Here is a 22,997-nt window from a genome sequence, read left to right as displayed (position 1 = left end):
TATTTTTTTAATTTTTTTTTTTGATGTCAATGTATCTTTATTGAAACATGGTGCTAAGAATTGAATCCTGTGTCTCACACATGCTAGGCAAGCGTTCTGCCACCGGGCCAACCCTAGCCCATAAAATTCTTATTTGCATGTTATACTTCATAAACGTTGTCTTAAACCTCTAAGATAACAGTTTTCTCTCCATAAAAGGGGAAATGAAGGATTTTATGATATAGTTTGGTCAGGTACAGTGGTATATGCCTGTAATCCCAGCGGCTCCAGAAGCTGAGGCAAGAGGATCCTGAGTTCAAGGTCAGCCTCAGCAACTCAGGGAGATCCTGTCTCAAAATATTAAAAATTGGAGCTGGAGATGTGGCTCAGTGGTTAAGTATTCCTGGGTTCAATCCCCGGTAACTCCCCCCCCAAAAGAACAAAATCCTTACTAAAATGTGGGAGCAAAGATTCAAGTTTTACTCTGTTAACTGCCTCCAATGATAAAGTAGCATCATAGCAGATTAGAATAAAAACAACATTTCATAAGCTACTGCAATAACAGAACTGTTTTATTTAACATTTCTTCTCCTCCTCCGTCCTATAATGCTAGCATGCTAAATCTCATTTTCATATAAACCCACCTTCAGCAGCAGACAAGGCAAGAAGGGGAACAAAAGTGCAATTTTGAAAGTAACCATAGAACCAGAGTGGGAAACAAAAATAGACAGAGGGCAGTGGGTTCCTTGGTTGGTGCTCTGCCCACAGACCTTCATCCTGCTCATTTGAACAGAAAAACTTCAAGAACAGAAACTCCCAGGTGTTAAGTAAATGCCTAACTCTCTTGGTAGCGCATCTCTTCTAATCCCATCTATCCTGGTGTCCTAACGAGCTTACTTGAAACTTGAGAAATTCCACCCTGGTTTACATCCCTGTCAACTGTCCATCTCCCTTTGAGCTTCAAAACCACAAAATACAAAAACAGAAAAGCCGTCAGTAAGTTTCAAGCCAGCTAAAACTCTTTACAGATGAATCTCCTTCTTTGAAGTCACTTGACCATATATATACAGAGCTGGAGGCAATGGACTGTGCAAACAGATCCAGCTGGAAACATCTCAGGTATCCAATGAAATCCAGTTATTCTGCATCTGTGGATTTAAAGTGATCATCATCCACAGTAGAATAGATGTGTCCCTCGTTGCTAAGAAAATCCACAGCTTGCCTAGAAAGAGAGAAAAAAAAAAAGGGGGGGGGTCATTTTCAAACCAGTGTAATAGAAAGGAAATTGCCTGCTGGTGTGGTGGCCCACACCTGTAATCCCAGTGCTCGGGTAGGAGGATTGTGAGTTCAAAGCCAGCCTTAGCAACTTAGCGTCTAAGCAACTCAGAGAGACCCTGTCTCTAAATAAAATATAAAAGAGGGTTGGGAATGTGGTCAATTAAGTGCCCCTTGGTTCAATCCCTGGTACAAAAAAAAAAAAAAAAGAAAGAAAGAAAGAAAGGATATAGCCAAATATGCAAACATTACCTACTTCTGCACTTTCTATCTTTGATAAGAAAAATTCACAGCCATTCTGCTCATACAAGGCTATTGCAGGGAGAATGTCAGTAATATTGTAAAACATACAGCTATTAGGGCTGCCTTGGATCCCTCTCCCAAACTGTGGAAAGGCAAAAAAAATAGTCTCACTTAAATATCAGTCTGAGCAAAGTGGAACAAGATTCTAAAGCTGTAGTACAGCTTGCACATTAAATCTTATTAGTATACACGTCAGTCTTTCTCTCTCTTTTTGATATTAGGGAGTGAACCCAGGAGCACTTTACCATTGAGCTCCATCCCCAGACCTTTTTATTTTGAGAAAGGGTCTTGCTAAGTTGCTTGGGGCCTTGAGAAGTTGCTGTGACTAATCTCAAACTTGCAATTCTCCTGCCTCAGCTGTCCTGAGTAACTGGCCATCACACCCAGCACATCAGCATTTTTAACCTCGGCCTGGAGTATCAATTGATCTGTAATAACAACTATTACAAGCACCATCACACTCCATTTGTTCTATTAGCTCATTATGCTGGAATTAGGAGACTGCTTATCTAAAATGGAATCAGGTCAAGGGTGTAGGAAGGACTGTCTAATGGCTTCATGTCCTAATAGCTTAATGCACTCACATGTCTATCGTGGGGACAGGAACACCAAACGCACTGAATGTGTACCTGATGACCAGGAGCTAAGATTCTTTCAGACTAAACCCCAAAAAACATTAGATCAATTTTTGCTCAGAATTATATCCCTCATACGTAATACACCTTAGTATTTGTGGAATGAGCAAATGAATCAGTGATGTGATGGGTAGTGCTATCTTTTTGAGTTCTTTTTTAGTTTTTCCTGGGTTGAACCATTTTCCTTCTGTCAATAGGTCACAACTCTACTTTTTTAACTCACTTCTCATTACCAGGAAATACTAGAGAGGTGAAATGATATGATTCTGGTAGTCCTAGCTCATGGTGACCAATACTCACTTGATTGAAGCTACAGGCATGTGTTGGAGCTGAGTCCTGAGATCCTGAAAGTTCAACCCTTCGGGTCTTGGGCAAGCCTTTATCAAATTCAGCACCTAACAATTCAAATTAAAAATATTTTACTAAAAACTCAAACAAGTTCCCCTTTGCAAACCTGAGTCTGTTTATAGGTGAAAAAGAAAAAAACAAAACAAAACAACAACAACAACAACAAAAAAAGACACTAAGGTAACATTAGTATATTAAGAAAATAACAGGATTTGTCTGTTTTTCACATTTCTGGAGCCCCTCAGGGAGTTTACCTGGTTTTGGACCACAGTGAGGCCATTTGTTGGCATGAAGCTATTCCCACTGAAGTTTCCTGCTTCCCCCATTCCTGGATTGCTGATAGATGCTCTCCCTACTGAGGGCTAAATTAAAAAGTAAGTTCACAACATTAGAAAATTCACAAAGTTAAATATGCTATCTCGGGGCTGGGGACGTGGCTCAAGCGGTAATACGCTTGCCTGGCATGCGCGAGGCCTGGGTTCGATCCTCAGCACCACATAAAAATAAAAGATGTTGTGTCCACCAAAAACTGAAAAAATAAATATTAAGAAGTTTTCTCTCTCTCTCTTCAAAAAAAAAAAAAAAAACAACAACAAAAAACATGCTCTCTCACATAACTTGTTTATAAGTAGCACTTCAAGAATTTTCTTAAATGTACTGGACACAGTGGCGGAGCCTATAATCCATTGGCTTGGGCGGCGCGGGCGTGTTCTGAGGCAGGAGAAAGAGTTCAAAGCCAGCCTCAGCAAAAATGAAGTGCTAAGCAACTCAGTGAGACTCTTTCTCTAAATAAAATACCAAACAGAGCTGGGGATGTGGTTCAGTGGTCGAGGCCCCAGAGTTCAATCCCTGATACTGCCCCGCCCCTGGACAAAACAGAATTTTCCTAGTTAACAACCACTCATATTTATATGGGAAGGCACAGCTATTATCTAAAGAATACTTCATAGGATGCAAAAGTAACCCTCTTACACAAATGGTTTCAAAAAGAGGAAGATATTTTGGCTCCTCCTTTTCTTTCTCATGTGAGAGGAACCAGAGGAAAAGAAACACCAAGAAGAAAATTACTCAAGAGATTTGCTGTAATGGTCTCCTCAGGGCTCAGTCATTCAATAATTTATGGATTGTCATGAAGCAGGGAGAGAAAAGAAGACATAGTCCCCATCATCCTCCTTCCTTTTTTTTTCAATCATCAAACTTCTCAAACAAGTAGTCTATAATCGTTGCTTTCATTTTCCTTCTTCTTATTTACTCCTCAGCCCACCACTATTTGGGTTCTTCCAAATATATACCTCAGAAACCATTCCCACCAAAGTCACCAGTGACTTTTCAACCAACTAGCCACAGCTCAGTCCTCACAACACCTGATCGCTCAAGAAGCAGAGACTGCTGACCTTAGTCCTCTTGAAATGTGTTCTTCCCTAGGCTGCCTGACACCATATTCTTCTGGTTCTCCATTTACCTCTTAAACTGCAACTGCTCAGTATCCCTCATTAGCCTCCTCTTCTACATGTCTCCCCCAAAAGCTAACAGTTCCACCAAGTGTCTCCTCAAGCCTCCTAAGGTCATAAATTCTCACTGCCAGCCACCTACCTATAAGATGCAGCCACCTATATATCTCAGATACTACCAAAAAAAAAAAAAAAAAAAAAAAAAAATTACTTTTCTCTCCAAATCAGGTTGCCCTGCTATATGCCACCTCTATTGCAAATCCAAGCCCAAATCCAATCCTGTGGACCTGAGCTATCTACAAGTGTCCATGCTCTTACCTTCCCACAATGTCATGAGAGCCTATTGATCCTCCTTAGCCTAGACTCGTGACTGGAACCTCTCATCCTCTATCAAGTCTCTCAAACTCCAATGAACCTTCTCCATTGCTACAAGTCTTAAGCTCCTGTGATCAACTCATTCCTCCACTTAAAAAGCTTTCAAGTAGCTCCCTCTGCCTGTGAAAATTGAAACACCTATATATTCAAGACATCACAAAAGAAATCATAATCTGTATTTTATTCTTATCCATGATTTCTCAACACATTTTACTCCCCAGTTGCACCTGGGATTCTTGCCATCCTGAAACATCTCTGTCCTAAACATGTTGTGTCCTGCCTTGGATGCTCTTCCCCTTGTCTACCTGCTAAACACTCCTCATCCTTCAAAGTCCAACTTAATTCCTGCCTCTGTAAAGCCTTCACTGACATTCCCCAAGCCAAGTTAGCTATTTTCCTTCTTGGCTTCAACCCCTGATTCCTCTACTATGATAGAACCCATTGCACTCTTTGAATGTCACTTTCCTATACAAGTCAGTTCATCTTTTTTTTGCACAGGCCTGGTTGACATGAGATTGCTGTCTATATTTCATCTATTGAACCGAAAAAATAAGATTGACAGACAGAGAGTCTAAAATATTACATACTCACCACAGCAGATATAAGAGCAATGTGGAAGCATATCACAAGAAATCCTATCCAAACAGGAAGCTCCTTAATACAATAAATATCCACTGTATATTTGTTATTTTAAGCAAAATCCAATTATCATTCCTTGTTTTCAAGCTAGATGCCTTCATCTGCCTCCTGGTAAGGAGGCTTACATTTTACAATCCAGCAGTACTAAATTGCAGGCTGTTTCTTATCCAAATACCTTTGTGGACTACACCTTACTTCCTGCTTCAGGTGGCTCATCTATTTAATCATTTGTGGTGCTGGGGAATCAAATCCCGGGCCTCATGCATGTTAGGCAAGTGCTTCATCCCTGAGCTACATGCCTAATCCTAGGTGGGGGGGGGGGGCTTTCCTTTTTTAAAAAAATATGTATTTTTTTGTTGATGGACCTAATATTCCATCAATCTACTTGTCTGTCTTTATGCCAGTTCCACACTATTTTGACTCCTGTAGCTTTGTAATACTTTTTTAAAAATATATTTTTTTAGTTATACATGGACACAATATCTTTATTTTGTTCATTTATTTATATGTGGTACTGAGAACTGAACCCAGTGCCTCACACATGCTAGGCGAGCACTCTACCACTGAGCCACAACCCCAGCCCCTACTAGGGGGGCTTTCTTTTTTTAATTTTTTTTTTTTTTTAGAGAGAGAGAGAGAATTTTTTTAATATTTATTCTTTAGTTCTCGGCGGGCACAACATCTTTGTTGGTATGTGGTGCTGAGGATCGAACCCAGGCCGCGCGCATGCCAAGCGAGCGCCCTTACCGCTTGAGCCACATCCCCAGCCCTAGGGGGGCTTTCTTAATGTCCACACTGAGATATGAAATCCTTCTCTGTGGTCTCATGTGCTTGCCATTTATCAATGCTTTCATGGAGATAAAGGATCTAAACTTCTACTATAATCTTCAATATTATTGTTATGCTCAGTTTTATTCCCTAACCACTCATTCTCACTTTAAAACCATTTTTACCATATCTGACACTTTAAAATTTAGTTTCTACTCAATCCCAGTTTCTTTAACCCACTTTCCCTATTATTTACGAAAGCCCCTCTTTTGAAAATCCACATTTCTAATTCCCACAGTAACCTCTTTCATTATCTTACTTGACTTCAGGCAGCATTCTACAATTTGTCTCTACTCCCTCTTCCTTTTTGATACTGGAGATTGAATTCAGGGGTGCTTAACCATTAAGCCATATCCCCAGACCTTTTTTATTCTGTGACAAGGTCTCACCAAGTTGCTTAAGGCCTCACTAACTTGCTGAGACTGGCATTGAACTTGTAATCCTCCCGCCTCAGCCTCCAGGTTGTTGGGATTACAGAAATGCCACCGTGTCCAGCTACTTCTTGAAATACTTTTTTCATAACATTCTCCAAAGCCAGGTATGGTGAGGCACATTTATAGTATATACCTCAGAAAACTACTCAGGAGACTGAGGCAGGAGGATCACTTCAGCCCAAGAATTCAGGGCCAGACTTTGATGACTTTCAGTAATTGCTATTCTGCTTCCAGATTTCTTAAGGCTTATGTGTTCCAAAGCTCAGACCTCTGGCCTCTGAACTCCCTAGCTTTCTTGTAATTCAAGACTTAAAATGTTACCTACATGATGATGGCCCTCAAGGCTGAATCTCTAGCCTCGAAACTCTCCCTTGAGTCCAACTGCCCACTTAGATATCTAACAGGCATCTCATACATGGCAAGTCCAAAACAGAGCTCTGGATTTTACCTTCTAAATATGCTTTCTCCATCTACCTGCTCAAGCCTCAATCTTAGGAATAATTTTTTAACACTTCCTTTTCTTTTCCTCTTTCCTTCCCTTCTCATTTCCTTTTCCCTCTTTTTTGCAATACTGAGGATTGAATCTGTTGAGCCATATCCCCAGCCCTACACGATGTAGGTCTTGCATCCTTGCCTATATCTTTCTTCCATTACACTTGTCATTCACTTCATTCCACATACTCTGATCCACCTTCCTTGTATGTCTCAAGACATAGCAAGCTTGCTTCACACTTGGAGCTCTTGAACTTCCTATTTCCTTAGAATGTTCTTCACCTATTGAAAATTGTACCATCTTGTTCTTGCCATCTCTGTCTTCTATTCTGCTTTACTTCAGAGCACCTAACTACCTAAAACTACATATTAGTTTTGTTTACTGCCTGCTTCTCTGCCAGAGGGCAGATACTTTATCCATCTGTTCACAGCTATATTCCAAGGGTCTAGAGTCATGATTTAGTAGGCTTAATAAATATTTTTCCAAAAAAGGAATGAATGAGTTTCTCTGCATCCTTAACAGTGCTTAAGTGTGTGGCATAGAGGAGAAGAAATAGCATCTTTTTTTCCCCTTTATTTTTATTTTTAGAATTTTTTAGTTGTAGGTGGACACAGTATCTTTATTTCATTTTTTATGTGGTGCTGAGGATCGAACCCAGTGCCCCACGTGTACTAGGCGAGCATTCTACCACTGAGCCATAACCCCAGCCCCTGCAATAACATCTTTAATAGCTTCTCAGTTCTCCAGTTTCTCCTACCATAACCAATCCTGCACCTTGCCAACTCAAATCATCAGAGGATTTTCTAATACTAGAATAACAAACCCTTTGAGTGGTCCTAGAGAGACTCACCAAAGTGAATTCATACAACAAAAAAATAATATGGAGATATTTCAACATGAACCAAGACATATGATTTCAGGGAAAAAATAACAACGCATAGTTTTCCCTACTCGAGCAATAGGGTGGAAGATAAGCAGCAAAATGGTATCATATTTGGGATTTTTCTCTAAATACAAACTGACAATCTGGGAGCTAAGAGCTCAGTCTATAACTATTTTCTACCTGAAGATTGTCTTAGGCCTCAATCATCAAAGGCTGGAGGGGACAGAGTAACTCATAATTCTGAAAACATGAATGCTTCATCTGGAATAAAATACAACAGCAAAAGTCATGGAGGAAATGTTAGGGATTGAGAGATGCCTTTCTTCTGGCTCAACCTTCAAAATGTCAAGGAAATCAAAGAGCACTAAAGTATTCTATGTTCTTTCAGGGAAGGAAAAAATGCAAAGAGTGAAGCTGCTCACCTGGCTGTTGGATTTGCTTAGCACCATGTGCGCATTGACTACTTCCAGGATATGTGTGGTAAATTCATTCATATCCTCCAGGGGCATGATCTTAAAGGCTACCAGGCTCTTTTTGTTCTATTAGAATAAAGTGGAAAAATGTAAGTAAAGGATGAGCAGATTCAACTTAATTTCTGATTAAAACATTGTGGCCTTTTTCTTGCTTATAAAATTTTGCCAATGTGAAGAAAATAACTGTTATATCCTTAAAATTTTTTACTCAGGGTAATCCAAATATAGTCAATAATGAATACACAAACAAAACTAGCTCAGAGATATTCACATCTTGCTCAGGATTGCAAAACCAGGGCTGAGGTTGTAGCTCTGTAGTAGAGCACTTGCCAAGCATGTGGGAGGCACTGGGTTCGATCCTCAGCACCTCATATAAATAAATAAAACAAAGACATTGTGTTCATCTACAAGTTATATGTATATTACATATATAAAAAAAGACAGTTTATAGTCTCCTGGCTCCAAATCTAGTATTTTCCCTTCTACACTAATGGACACCATAACTGACAATTGTAGGCAGAGATTCTGTTCTCTACCATTGTTACTTGTGTATTAAAGTGAAAAACTTATTTCCTCTTGAAGAAGAAAATAATAATTAGGGAGACTTATTATTAACTATTCTAAACCCATATATGAATCCAGAAATTATTTCATGCAAATACATTTAAATCGCCACTTTATTATGACCTTACCTGAAAGGATCTCAGGTGGCCAGCCACTTTCACATATGTTTCTGGAGGAACTACAGTATTTTCACCACTGGTGTCCTAACAGATAAAATACAAACAAATTACCAAGGTTTTGATGATGTTGGTGAAAGCGTCTCTAAAATTTCTAACATATACAGAAAAAGAAAATTATAAAGTAAAAGAGCTAAATCCTCAAATGGCATTAACCAGTTGTCCTGCCTTTCAGAACTTACATTTCTGTAAAACTCAAAAACTTGAATAAAATATCTAAGGGTAATTCCCAGTTTCAAAGTTCTATCATACCCATCATAAAAAAAACAGACAGCTGGGCAAGTGGTGTGTGCCTATAATCAGTGGCTCGGGAAGCTGAGACAGGATTGTGAGATCAAAGCCAGCTTCAGCAAAAGCAAGGTGCTAAGCAATTCAGTGAGACCCTGTCTCTAAATAAAATACAAAATAGGGCTGGGGATATGGCTCAGTGGTTTGCTCCTGAGTTCAATCCCAGGTACCCCCGGGCCACCCCCCTCCAAAACAAAACAAAACAAAACAAAACAAAACAAAACAAAACAAAACAAAACAAAAAAAGCGAATAGCTGCCAGGAGTGGTGTTGCACACCTGTAATCCCAGTGACGCAGGAATCTGAGGTACAAGAAGATAGCAAGTTCAAGGCCAGCCTTAGCAACTTTGGAAGGCCCTAAGCAACTTAATGAGATCCTGTCTCAAAATAAAATTAAAAGGACTGAGGGGCTGGGGTTGGTGGCTCGGCAGTAGAGAACTCGCTTAGCACATGCAAGGCGCTGGGTTCCATCCTCAGCACCGCATAAAAATAAATAAATAAATAAATAAAATAAAGGTATCATGTCCAACTACAACTAAAACAAATAAACCAGCTGTGATACTCTTCTGGTACTCACTGCTCTCAGGCACATAGTTTTCTGGTGGATACTTTTCAGCAAGGCAATTTTACTTTTAGGAGTTTAAGGAAATAATTTAAAACATGCACTAAGTTTTAAATTCATCATATTTAAAATATTGAAAAATATGATGGTTATAGTGGTGCACACCTGTAATCCCAGCGGCTTGGCAGGCTGAGACAGGAGGATGGTGAGTTCAAAGCTAGCCTCAGCAATGGTGAGGCACTAAGCAACTCAGTGAGATCCTGTCTTTAAATAAAATACAAAACAGGGCTGAGGATGTAGCTCAGTGGTTGGGAGCCCCTGAGTTCAATCCCTGGTACCCTCCTCCAAAAAACTACTGAAAATTTTAAAACATCCTAAATATCAAACCAAAACTATGCAACTTTTATTTTGAATTTTAAACAATCCTTTTAATTTGCTACTGGGCTAAAAGGCAGGAATGGTAACTACAGCAGTTTCAGAGATTGAAAGTATGCACTTAAATACTTCACATTACTGAAAGCAGTAAGACAGAATTCTATTCACTGTCTAGGAAGAACAGTAGCAACAAATGGATAAAAGCTGACTTCTCTAGTGGGGGAAAATATACACTAAAAATATTAACAATGGCCAACTGGGACAATTACAAATGATTTTACTATCTTTCTTTCTTTTTTGGTACTGGGGATTGAACCCAGGTGCATTCTACCAATGAGCTACATCTCTAACCCTTTTTATTTTTTGAGACAGGTTATCGGTAAATTGCTGAGGCTGGCCTTGAATTTGCGATTCTCCTGCCCTAGTCTTCCAAGTCATGGGGATTACAGGTATGTGCCACTAGGCCTGGCAAACTATTTCTTTTTGAGTTTCCTAGAACATGTACATATTACTTATAAGGAAACTATATTAGCTAACTTTTAAATTTCTTTTCTGATTATATAAATATATGACTTTAAAAACTGCTGAGCATGATGACAGATGCCTGTAATCTCAGAAGCAGGAGGACTGCAAATTTGAGGCCAAATTTGGTTAAGGATATAGCTCATGTGAGAGGCCCTGAGTTTAATCCCTAGAATGGGGTGGGGGGCCTTGTTAAGATGCTGAGGCTGGCTTTGAACTTTCGATCTTCCTACCTGAGTCTCCCAAATCACTGGGATTATAGGTATGTACCACAGTGCCTGGCTCCAGATAGCATTTTAAAACCGGTAGGAAAAGGACAACTGGATCTCTACATCTCTCCTTTTACTAAAATTGTATTCCATATTTAAATCTAATTATAAAAGAGAAGAAACCACAAAAATAATAGAAGGAAATATGGATAATTAAAATACAACACTTTGGGGTTGTAGCTCAGTGGCAGAATATCTGCCTAATCTCTAGCATTACCAATAACAAAAATACTACAGAAGTGGTTTGCAATTATGCTAAAAGGTTATTATTTTTCAAGTTTTTTTTTTTTTTTTTTTTTTGGTGGTGCTGGGGATTAAACCCAGGGCCTTGTGTATGCACTATTTTTCAAGCTTTTATAGACAAAAATAAACACTCCTGGAGGGGGGGGAATAAAATGGTTTAGGAGAAAAATTATAAAACTCACAAATTAACATTAAACACTAAAAAATAATAAATTTAATACTGGACTGAAGATGAGGCTCAGCAGTAAAGTGCTTACCTAGCATGCAAAAGTTTAATCCCCAACACCATAAAAAAGTACAAAAAAACTCAAACAAAAAATCTTGGGCTGGGGATGTGGCTCAAGTGGTATTGCGCTTGCCTAGCATGTGTGGGGCACTGGTTTCAATTCTCAGCACCACATGGAAGTGAAATAAAGATATTGTATCCACCTAAAACTAAAAAATAAATATTAAAAAAAATCTTGCTAAAGCCAAAGAAATACAAATAAGAATGAGAAAATTCTCATAGAAAAGACAATTTTTTAAAACTACCATACTGGTAAAAATATAAGATTCACAAAACTATTAGAAAGGAATGCAGGAAAAAAACAACAACGGTGTGGAGACTAACTGGGTATTCTCATGTACTACTGAAGAATGAGTTGGTACATTTATGGAAGGCAGTAAAAAAATAAAATATTATTTCCCCCTAGAAAACCTGATTTTAGGAATTCATCTTAAGGAGAATACTTTGTTATCATTAAGAAATTTATTTAAAAATACTCATGGGGGCTAGGCTGGGGATATAGCTCAGTTGGTAGAGTACTTGCCTTATATGCACAAGGCCCTGGGATAGATCCCCACCCCCCACCACACACACACACACACACACACACACACACAAACAACTCATGGGTGGGGCTGGGGATATAATTCAGTTATAAAACATCTCCCTAACACCTGTGAGGGCCCTAGGTTCAGATCCCCAGCACCACAAAAGCAAAACAAAACACCTCACTGGGACATTGTCTACCACAGTAAATGATTAGAAACAAGATAAATGTTTCCTAATAGTGTCCATTGTTACAGGACAATATATTCTTACTATGATATAGGCAGTAATTAAAAAATGATGCAAATCTATATTTTTTATTATTTGTTTATTGATACCAGGTATTGAACCCAGAGGTATTTAACCACTAAGCCACATCCCCAGCCCTGTTTGGTTTTTTATTTAGAGACAGGGTCTCACTGGGATTACAGGAATGTACCACAGTGCCTGGCTCTTAGGGCCTTGCTAAGTTGCTGAGGCTGGCTTTGAACTTGATATCCTCCTGCTTCAGCCTCCCAAGTTGCTGGGATTACATGCGTGTGCCACTGTGCCCAGCTTCTATTATTTAAAAAATCAGTTTCATGAGGCTGGGGTTGTAGCTCAGTGGTAGAGCACTTGCCTAGCATATATTGGGCCCTGGGTTCAATCCCCAGTACCACATAAAACTAAATGAACAAAATAAAGGTATGGTGCTCACCTACGAGAGAGAAAAAAAAAAAGCCAGTTTCACAACATAGTTTTGCATGAAAAGAGATTACATAACAGTTGCATAACATAATATTTGGTAAAAAATATATGTGTACAACTCTATGTACAGACATTTGAGACAGATGTATGAAAAGCTAGTTACCAAAATGTGTTATAATAGTAGTCAGCTCTATTTTTAGCTGTAGATGGACACATGCCTTTATTTTATTTATTTATTTTATGCGGTGCTGAGAATTGAACCTAGTGCCTCATGTGTGCTAGGCAAGTGCTCTACCACTAAGCCACAACCCCAGGCCCCAGGTGATTTTTTAAAATATTTTTATTTTGTATGTGTGGTGCTGGGGATCATATATGCAACACTAAGCTACATCTCCAGCCCTTAAAATGTTTTATAAGTAAGCATGGCATGTTTTGTGTGAGAATGTAGTATTAGGTATCTGTAGTAACCACCTCACCACTTGATGGCAGGGACTGTATCTTTTGATCTTTGTATATCTGGAACAAAACTCAGTTTGGGGGGCTGGGGATGTGGCTCAAGCGGTAGCGCGCTCGCCTGGCATGCGTGCGGCCCGGGTTCGATCCTCAGCACCACATACCAACAAAGATGTTGTGTCCGCCGAGAACTAAAAAATAAATATTAAAAATTCTCTCTCTCTCTCTCTCTCTCTCCTCTCTCACTCACTCTTTAAAAAAAAAAAAACAACTCAGTTTGGTTCACAACTGGCATTTCAATAATAACAATTAAATGAACTTCCCTGTATTTTTCTGGAAAGTAAAAGATAAACCATAACAATCAAGTTATATATCCACAGACGACTTGGGGTTTTTGAAGTGAAAACAGCTTTTAAAAGTGTCCATTCCAAATATGCTATAATGAATACATTTTAAAAAACACAAAACTGGGTGAGGTGGCACACACCTACAGTCACAGCTATTGGAGAAACCAAGACAGGAGGATCACTTGAGCTCAGGAATTTGTTTATCCTGTGCAACACATCAAGATCCCCACCTCAAAAAACCTGAGACAATGAAAAAATGATAAAATGAAAAGGATAAAAAAGCATGTGTTCGGGCCAGGGTTGTGGCTCAGTGGTAGAGTGCTTGCCTAGCATGCGTAAGGCACTGGGTTTCATCCCCCGCACCACATAAAAAAATAAACAAAATAAAGGTATTGTGTCCATCTACAACTTAAAAAAAAAGTATTGTTTTTCATTCTTTTCATTCATTTCACTTCCATTGTTATATGCTCATGTTACTTTATAACAATGCAGCCAAATTATGCATACTATCTTGTAACATATTTTTTCCTCAACAATTTATGGAGCACACTTCTTTTTGACAACATATATTTCTAAATCATTTGCAGTATATATTTTTTTCCTGGTACCAGAGATTGAGCCCAGGGACATTTTATATTGAGTTACATCCTAGCTCTTTTCTTTCTTTTATTTTAAAAGACTCTTTTACCCAGTGGCTTGGGAGGTTGAGGCAGGAGGGTCATGAGTTCAAAGCCAGCCTTAGCAACAGTGAGGAGCTAAGCAATGCAGTGAGACCCTGTCTCTAAATAAAATACAAAAAAGGGCTGGGGCTGTAGCTCAGTGGTAGGGCACTTGCCTCATAGGTGTGAGACACTGGGTTCAATCCTCAACACCACATAAAAAGAAAGATATTGTGACCATCTACAACCAAAAAGGGGGTGGGGGGCTGGAGATGTGACTCAGTGGTCAAGTGCCCCTGAATTTAATACCTGGTACCAAAAACAAAACAAAACAAAACAACAACAAAAACAAAACAATAACAACAAAAAAACCTCACTTAGTTGCCAAAGCTGGCATCAAACTTATGATCCTCCTGCCTCAGCCTCCCAAATAGTGAGATTATAGGCCTAGACCACCATGCAAAAATATGATCAACATTCTTTTTTTTTTTTTAAGGAGAGAGAGAGAGAGAGAGAGAGAGAGAGAGAGAGAGAGAGAGAGAATTTTTAATATTTATTTTTTAGTTCTCGGCGGACACAACATCTTTGTTAGTATGTGGTGCTGAGGATCGAACCCGGGCCGCATGCATGCAAGGCGAGCGCGCTACCGCTTGAGCCACATCCCCAGCCCTGATCAACATTCTTAAACTGAATCTTTGTATGTGTCTTGAATTATTTCCTTAATAGAAATAATGGCATTCAAGGTCAACATTTTTTATGATTGATTATTCTGATATAGGCTTATTTTTGAGAAAAGTTATACCAGTTTATACTCATACTCATACTCAAGACTGTATGGCATCCATTTCCTTAGAAAATCAATGACAAATCAATTATTGTTTAAGTGCCTTCTAAGTAGTAGAGATATTGTGTTAGCTGCTGTTCTCACGAGAACCAGACAATATTGTTTTTTTCCTTTGCCAATCTAATACATTAAAAATTATTTCAGGGGGTTGTAGTTGTGGCTCAGCGGTAGAGCACTTGCCTAGCACATGCGAGGTGCTGGGTTCGATCCTTAGCACCATGAAAAAATAAATAAAATAAAGATATTAAAAAGAAAATTATTTCAGGGCTGGGGTTGTAGCTCAGTAGTACAGCGCTCGCCTAGCATGTGTGAGGCCCTGGGTTTGATCCTCAGCACCACATAAAAATAAATAAAATAAAGGTATTGTATCCAACTAAAATATAAATATTAAAAAAATATTTCAATGTTTATTATTTCAATGCTTTTGTTATTGTTGTCACCATTTGTACTGTGTCTTTCTTAAATTATCCGTGCATCTTCTACTATTCACTTCTGTAAGGTGCAGCTGCTTTTTTTCTTTTCTTTGTGGTGCTGGGGATTGAACCCAGGGCCTAACATATGCTAGGCAAGCACTCTACCACTGAGCTACATCCCCATCCCCTGTAGTGTTTTTTATTAATTAAAAATTTAGGGGGCTGGGGTTGTGGCTCAGCAGTAGAGTGCTCACCTAGCACATGTAGGGTCCTGGGTTCAATCCTCAGTACCACATTAAAAAAAATAAAATACAAAAAGGTATTGGGTCCAAATACAACTAAAAAAAAAAAAAAAATTATACATATATAATTTAGATGTTTGTAAAATATGCAAATATTCTTCCCATTCATCTAAACAATACTTACTCAACGCTTGGGGATACATTAGTGACCAAGATAAAAATCCTTCTCATGAACTTTACATTCTACTATCTCTTGCCATTTCCCTTTTAATTTACAGTATTTTAGGAAATTCAGGTTTTAAGCTTTTATATAGTCAAATATCCTTTCACTTTAGGGTTTCTGCCTTTCATATCTTGCTTATATATTATTTTTATAAGAAAAGCCTTTAAAAGGTAAGACTAAAAAGAGTTCAACATCTCCAAAGTAACCCCACCCTGATCCAAAAACAGTTGCTTACATCTGTGTCCACCCACTGGCGAACATCCATGGGTGCAGCTGTCATGTCATCTATTTTGTAAACAATATTGGTTGGAGCCTTCTCTGCATGTCTGATTATTCCCACAATAGTGACCTAAGTTAGGAGGGAAAAATACAAGAGTTCAATTTTTCTGGAAACCAAAGCAACATTTATATACTTATAAAAAAGTCTTATTTCATTCTTTTCATGATTAAGTGACTTTTCTACAAATTCTTTTACACACCTGTGAAATTTCAACATTCCCAATTTTGAACATTTCATCAACCAGAGTAGCAGAAAGCAGCTGAGATATGGTACAGGGTACAATGTGCTGGGCTCGGGCTCTCTGAAGAGAAAACATTGTACATAAATTAAATTGAGAGAATAACAACTGTCACTCATTTAATAGTCACCATGTGCTAAGTAGTTTAAATATATTAGAACATGGAACTTTCAAAATTAAACTCATTGTTCTTATTTTACAGACAGAAACTAAGGTCATAAAGCTAACAAATGTTTTGGAATTCAAACACTTGTTTACCTGTCTCCAAAGTTCCTACAGAATGAGTCTGTGTTGCACTGTGGATTTTCCCAAATATGTAGACCCAAAAGGAAATTAAGATAAGGTTTGCTGCCAGAACATTTAGGAAAAAAACACAGCTTTAGGGTGAAGGCAGGCTGTTCAGGACATTGATGAGATGACAAAGCATTGGGAAAGGGTTTGATAAATAGGCAGCAGAGATAGAACTTTAGAGTTCTAGTCTTCTAATAAAATGTAACAAAAAGTTAGATGTATGGCTTTCTTAAGAACAGATGTTCTGGGCTGGGGATGTGGCTCAAGCGGTAGCGCGCTCGCCTGGCATGCGTGCGGCCCGGGTTCGATCCTCAGTACCACATACCAACAAAGATGTTGTGTCCGTGGAGAACTAAAAAATAAATATTAAAAAAAAAAAAAAAAGAACAGATGTTCTAACAATCAGATGGAATTTCTAAGGAAAATGAGGCAAGAGCTTAGTCATGTTGGACATTTTAATTGTGAGAAGATGGGATGGACAGAAGATTCTACTGCAGACACTCAAATCATATCCTAAAGCAGTGTGACAAAAGTATAAACTCTTATTTTTGCCTGTCACTGAGAAGGGGTAATCTGGGTGACATAAAGATAAGTAAGACAGGATTTGCCTCCTTCAACACCTTTTTTTTTTTTTTTTTGGTGGGGATTGAACCAAGAGGCACTTTAACACTGAGTGACATCTCTAGCCCTTTATTTTTTAATTTGAAATAGCAATTTCCTAAAAGAGTTTTCTCAAGTTGGATTTTTTTTTAATTAATTTTTTATTTTTGCAGTGCTGGGGTCAAACCAGGTGGTGGTGGCATAACCACAGCTATGGAGCTGGGATTTGAGTACAGGTCTGGAGTACTTTCTGGCCCCACAACCATGTCTTTGCTGCTTTTCTGTGCAGGTTCCTGATTTATGCTGAAAATATTATGAACACCTCAGTTGTGATAGGTTAAAACAGAAATATGGTAGATTATGAGACATAAATCCTAGACCCTCTGAAAATAATATAAATATTAACATAACTTCACCTATAAAATACCATAGGCAATGGCAGGATAGATGGGTGCAGAGGAGCCAGAGGCTTTGCACAACAGGTCTGACCCATTAAGCCCAACCCTCTCTCTGTGCTCTGCTCCTCAGAGCCCTGTCTCCCTCAGCCCTCCACTTCCCGCCCCTCCTAATGTCTGAGTTTTGTGCCAGCTCCTAACTTCCCTCTGTAGCTCAGTCTGTCTGGAGTCCAGTGAACTGGGGCAGGGTAGGGGAGGTGCAACAGAGGAAGTGGTACCAAGAAGGTCTGGAAAGAAAGCTATGTTCCCTCCTGGGACATCTCCTCAGCTCCCCTTCCTGGCCCCCTGCCTGGACAGATGTGGAGATACTCAGCTTGAAGCTGTGGCCACTGTTCTGAAAGTGAGTGTCTCTACCTTTCAAGTTCTAAGCAAAACATACAATGTATATAAAGTGCTAATGCCAATCTCTGTACATAGAAGATATTAAATAAATATTATTACTCCTCTCATAAAAAAAAGTTACATATGGGACATGGTTGAGGTGTTAATGTCTTCTAATTCATCTTAAATCAGGTATTTCTTGGTTTTCTTTTTTAGCATATATTGTATGTCAGGAACCGATCAAAGGGGTTCTTGGATTGTTCAAAGGTACCTGCAAAAGTACGTTTAATTTTTTTTTAAATTAAATATTCATAACAGTATGAACCACGGGCTATTCTAACAGTATTGTATGAAAAAAAAAATCACAATATAGATAAGAAATGGTCAGCATAGGAAATTTCAACCATATATAACAAATTTATAATCCATAGGAAACATTTTAGAGAGGGTTTTTATCTAACTTACTAACCATCATTCTTTTCTGAGAAGCTGTCTTAATGCATAGCCCAAACTGGAGATTTTAAGATTAAAAATTCTAATAACCAGAATGGAGAAAAATAGTTAAGTTTGAGAAAAAATAAGAACTAGTAATCCATCTCCTGTTTTCTCTTTAAAGAAAGACAAAGTTGGAGCTGGTTGTGGTTCAGTGGTAGAGTACTCACCCCTCATGTATGGGACCCTGGGTTCACTCCTCAGCACCACATAAAAAATAAATAAATAAGTGAAATAAAGGTATTGGGTCCAATTGCAACTAAAAAATAATTTAAAAAAAAAAAAAAGAAAGACAAAGTTGGAGAAATGAAACCCCAGGGGCTGGGAGTATGCTCAGTAGTTACACTTGGTACACAAGGCCCTGGATTCCATGTAAAACTTTTTAATTTTAAAAATAGAAGCCAGGCATGGTGGCACAGGCCTGTAATCCCAGTGGCTCAGGAGGCTGAGCCAAGAGGATTGAGTTCAAAGCCAGCCTCAGCAACAGCAAGGTGCTAAGCAACTCAGTGAGACCCTGTCTCTAAATAAAATACAAAATAGGGCTGGGGATGTGGCTCAGTAGTCAAGTGCCCTTAAGTTCAATCCCCCAGACCAAAAAAAAAAAAAAAAAAAAAAAAAAAAAAAAAAAAAATTAAAAGACAGGAAGTGAAGTCACCTCTGATTTTCCAGAAAAAAGAAAAGAGAGAAGCTGCTGCTCACCAGATTTTGAATCTGCCTAGTATCACACATGCATTCTCTGCTTCCAATTACTCACTAGCTATGTCCTTAAATACACTGAATCTCTGCTGTACATTGGAATAACCACCTTATACAACTAAATGAAATAATCTGCATAAAAAATATAAAGCAATGACCAAATGTATAGGAATTATCAGTAAATTTTCCCCTTCTCCACCACCCACAAATACTTCTGAATTAAAAGTGTTAGGTAAGGCTTATCATCCTGTATGGCAACATACAACCTGCTCATATTGAATTTTAACAACACATCTGACACCTATAGAGAAGCCAAATCAATTCTGTATTACAAGATGAATCCAACAGCATATGGTTAAGAGTGAATAAACATTTAGACAGCTTCCTATGGATCACATTCCTACATGTTCTCTTTACCAATTTTCAGATCCATCCTGTGATATCAGTAGTACTGGTACCATCAACCAGTGTGAAAAGTGAAGGGTCACAGGCTTCAAGTTGCTTCCCCAAAGTCAGACTGCCACTTAAAAGGCAAAATTAATTCTGTAGCCTATGTATTCTGCCTCTAAAACCCATATTCTTTTTAGTAATAACATCAGGGACCCTTTATACAGGGAAGGCACTTTGTATTTAAGTCTCACTACAACCCTGTAAGGTAAGTATGTGTTAACCTCATTTAGTGGGTGCCAAACTGACTCCCAAGAAGATTAATAATATTCCATCGACTCACTGTTCTTTATGCAGGACATCTATACAAACTTAATTGAGCGATTTTATAGATGTCCTATAAGTTTTATCATTTTTTATAGATGTTCTGTATCTAAAACGATAGGACACAATGGGTCAAGAAAAGTATGCAATGCTCCGCTGCAAGCAAATTTAGAGAATCATGCTCTTTCCACTGCAGTTTGTTACCTCCCCACAATTAATTAGAAAACGCCTCTGAATACACAAACAATGTAAAACAAGTTATTAACATAAGTTCAGAGTTTTTCCACAAGACTGATTCACTGACTATGGTCAAGTTCAAAACAAAGCCGAAGAACTGCGGATGCGAAATTAGGGAAAATGTCATTTTAAAAAATCTATATTTTTTAGATGCAGCTGGACACAATACCTTTATTTTATTTATTTATTTTTATGTGGTGCTGAGGATCGAACCTAGGGCCTCCCACGTGCTAGGCGAGCGCTCTACCATTGAGCCACAATCCCAGCCCAGAAAATGTCATTTTTAAAGTTCACAGCATCTAATCATAAAGACATGGGACACCATCAGTTCGTGTTTAACACCCTTACTTCGCTTCAAAAAATTTCTCTTATGGGTGAGTGAAGAGCTTCCGAACAGAATGGAATATAACAAAACAAAGTCTTTCAACCTACTGATTTCTTTTCAGCCTGGGAAGGTGTCGGCGATCCGAAGCCCCCCGGGGACTGAGTGTAGCTGCTGGCTCCCCCAAAGGTGGTGGAGCTGCTATAGCTTTCAAATCCACCTGTTTTTGAACGACAGTATTAGTACCTGTGCTGTCTGCCGGGTTCTGGGAGCAGAAATTTCAGGCCTCCCAAACACTGCCCCATCTTCCTCATCTTCTCCTCCGTACTCCCCGCGCCACTCGCCGCCACCTGTCTCTCCCACCCGAGGCTCGCGCTCTGGCTAAATCCTCCCGCGCCTCTCCTCCTCCCGCCCCACCCATCATTACTATTCCACATGTCGGTCGCGATTTCTTTGGGAAAGAAGTCCAGAAAGTTCCGGTTTGGTGGGCTCGCCGAACTCCTCAGAATCCCGCTGCTGCGACAACGTTGTTTCTACTTTTTTCTGGCGCCACAAATTCCTTCCCGCGAATGACGGAGCCAGTGAGCGCCAAGGACGTTTCTCGCTTTGGCCAATCAACGCTCACGAATCCTACGCTTTTTCCTGTCTCCTCAGGCCAGGATTCCAAAAACGCGCACAGCCGCAAGTGGAACCAGAAGCTTCTGCGGCCATCTTTACTAAGGGCAAAACCTGTCGCACAAGCAAACGAAAGGAGGTACGAGATGCTGATAGGGTGGTATCTAAAGAAAACAGCCAATCAAAACAACACTTCCGGGGGCTGGGGATGTGGCTCAAGCGGTAGCGCGCTCCCCTCGCTTGCGTGCGGCCCGGGTTGGATCCTCAGCACCACATACCAACAAAGATGTTGTGTCCGCCGAGAACTAAAAAAAAAATAAATAAAAATATTAAAAAATTCTCTCTCTCTCTCTCTCTCTCTCTAAAAAAAAAAAAAAAACAACACTTCCGTAAAACGCGTAATTCCACTCCTGTCAAGTGAACGACCCCTTACGTCACTTCCTTTGCGCGATGTTCTCAAGTTCCCGCCAAATATCACTGGGCGATCGACGCTTAATCGAAATTGCTATTTGTACAGATCCCAGTTTGACGTTCTGCCCTCATCGTCATGTGGCATTTGCACACCTTAGGTAGCCTCCCAGGTACCCCTCGGGGGGTTGCTTGTTCTTTATCATAAGGAGTCAAATGGTCTCACTGTAACACCACCCACATGGTAGTCTTTTTTTTTTAAGGCGGGGTGGGGGAGAGAGAGAGAATTTTAATATTTATTTTTTCATTTTCGGGGAACACAACATCTTTATTTTTATGTGGTGCTGAGGATCTAACCCAGGCCGCACGCATGCCAGGCGAGCGCGCTACCGCTTGGAGACAGAGTCTCTCTAAGTTTCTGGGACTGTCCTGGAAGTTGCATTCTTCCTACCTTAGCTTCCCAAGTCATTGGGGTTTCAAGCGTGACCCACCATGTTTACCACATTTACTAAATCTTGTGATGTGCTATTATTTGCAGTTTTACAAGTGACGTAATTAAAGCACAGAAAGGCTAAATTGTTGGAGTCTGCATTCAAGCCCAGGGAGGGTGATCCTATTAACCAATGTGGTTACTGCATCTACTAGAACTGGGTCAAGAGCTCATAATGACAACTGGGGTTCAGGCAAGAAAACTAAATATGGTGGGTTGGAGCAGGTAATTTTCAATAAATATTTTTTCTATACTGTACAAAAACCATACAAGAATAATAATAACTGCTGCTAGGTGCTTGGTCATCAAATTTTTTTTTAGAAGATGACAAATCTTTTTTCTTATGTCAAAATTTCTGAATTTTACATGTTTATAAATAAATTTAAAATTTTGAAAAAACATAATGTGGGCCAAACAAAAAGTAGCAGCAGTCAGCACATCAGCACATGTTAACTCCTGTACCACTTCTTAGATTCTGTAATTCTATAAGCCCCCAAATCACTGCGAAATAAACAAGATATAGCCAAGGACAGAAGACTGTGGCATACCAAGGTGGCATTATGAGTTTATTAAGCCAAAGGTAGTTGAAACATACAGTCTGATATTAAGCATATATTTTTTTTAAAGAGAGAGAGAGAGAGAGAATTTTTTAATATTTTATTTCTTAGTTTTCGGCAGACACAACATCTTTGTTTGTATGTGGTGCTGAGGATCCAACCCGGGCCGCACGCATGCCAGTCCGGAGCGCTACCGCTTGAGCCACATCCCCAGCCCTATTAAGCATATTTTAATGTCTAATATGAATATATTTGAAATAAAGACTATAGCATTCTGGGGAATTTTAAGATGAAGTTACACTCAAGTTCATTGGCATCACTTGGGGTTCAATTAGTCATAAATTCAACAAATAAGATCATAATGTTTAAAAATAAATCAGGAATCTGGATGTGTAGCTCAGTGGTAGAGAGCTTGCCTAGCACGTGAGAGCCTCTGGATTTGATATTCAGCACAGTAAAAAGAAAAAAAGCAACTTTAAATCAAAATGTCA

General features: G+C 39.1%; 1 protein-coding gene across 2 annotated transcripts; it reads right to left on the bottom strand.

Moving 5' to 3' along the window:
* Positions 1-530: 530 nt before the first annotated feature.
* RPA2 (replication protein A2) lies at positions 531-21,139 on the bottom strand. 2 transcript variants are annotated; one of them, XM_081308046.1, is made up of 9 exons: positions 20,864-21,135; positions 20,547-20,656; positions 16,273-16,374; positions 16,029-16,142; positions 8,809-8,883; positions 8,066-8,182; positions 2,795-2,902; positions 2,493-2,587; positions 531-1,201 (listed from the first exon to the last, which is right to left on the bottom strand). In XM_081308046.1, exons 1-9 carry the CDS (start codon positions 20,871-20,873, stop codon positions 1,117-1,119), a joined length of 816 nt encoding a protein of 271 aa, XP_081164172.1. In that variant the 5' UTR covers positions 20,874-21,135; the 3' UTR covers positions 531-1,116. The 2 variants fall into 2 exon arrangements, with proteins under 2 accessions (XP_081164172.1, XP_081164173.1); XM_081308047.1 differs by lacking the exon at positions 20,547-20,656 and having other exon boundaries at positions 20,864-21,139.
* Positions 21,140-22,997: the final 1,858 nt, after the last annotated feature.

The sequence above is a fragment of the Spermophilus citellus genome (assembly GCF_964194105.1).
Source record: "Spermophilus citellus genome assembly, chromosome: 9".
In the NCBI taxonomy this organism is placed as follows: domain Eukaryota; kingdom Metazoa; phylum Chordata; class Mammalia; order Rodentia; family Sciuridae; genus Spermophilus; species Spermophilus citellus.
This window is presented reverse-complemented; position numbering and strand designations above follow the sequence as displayed.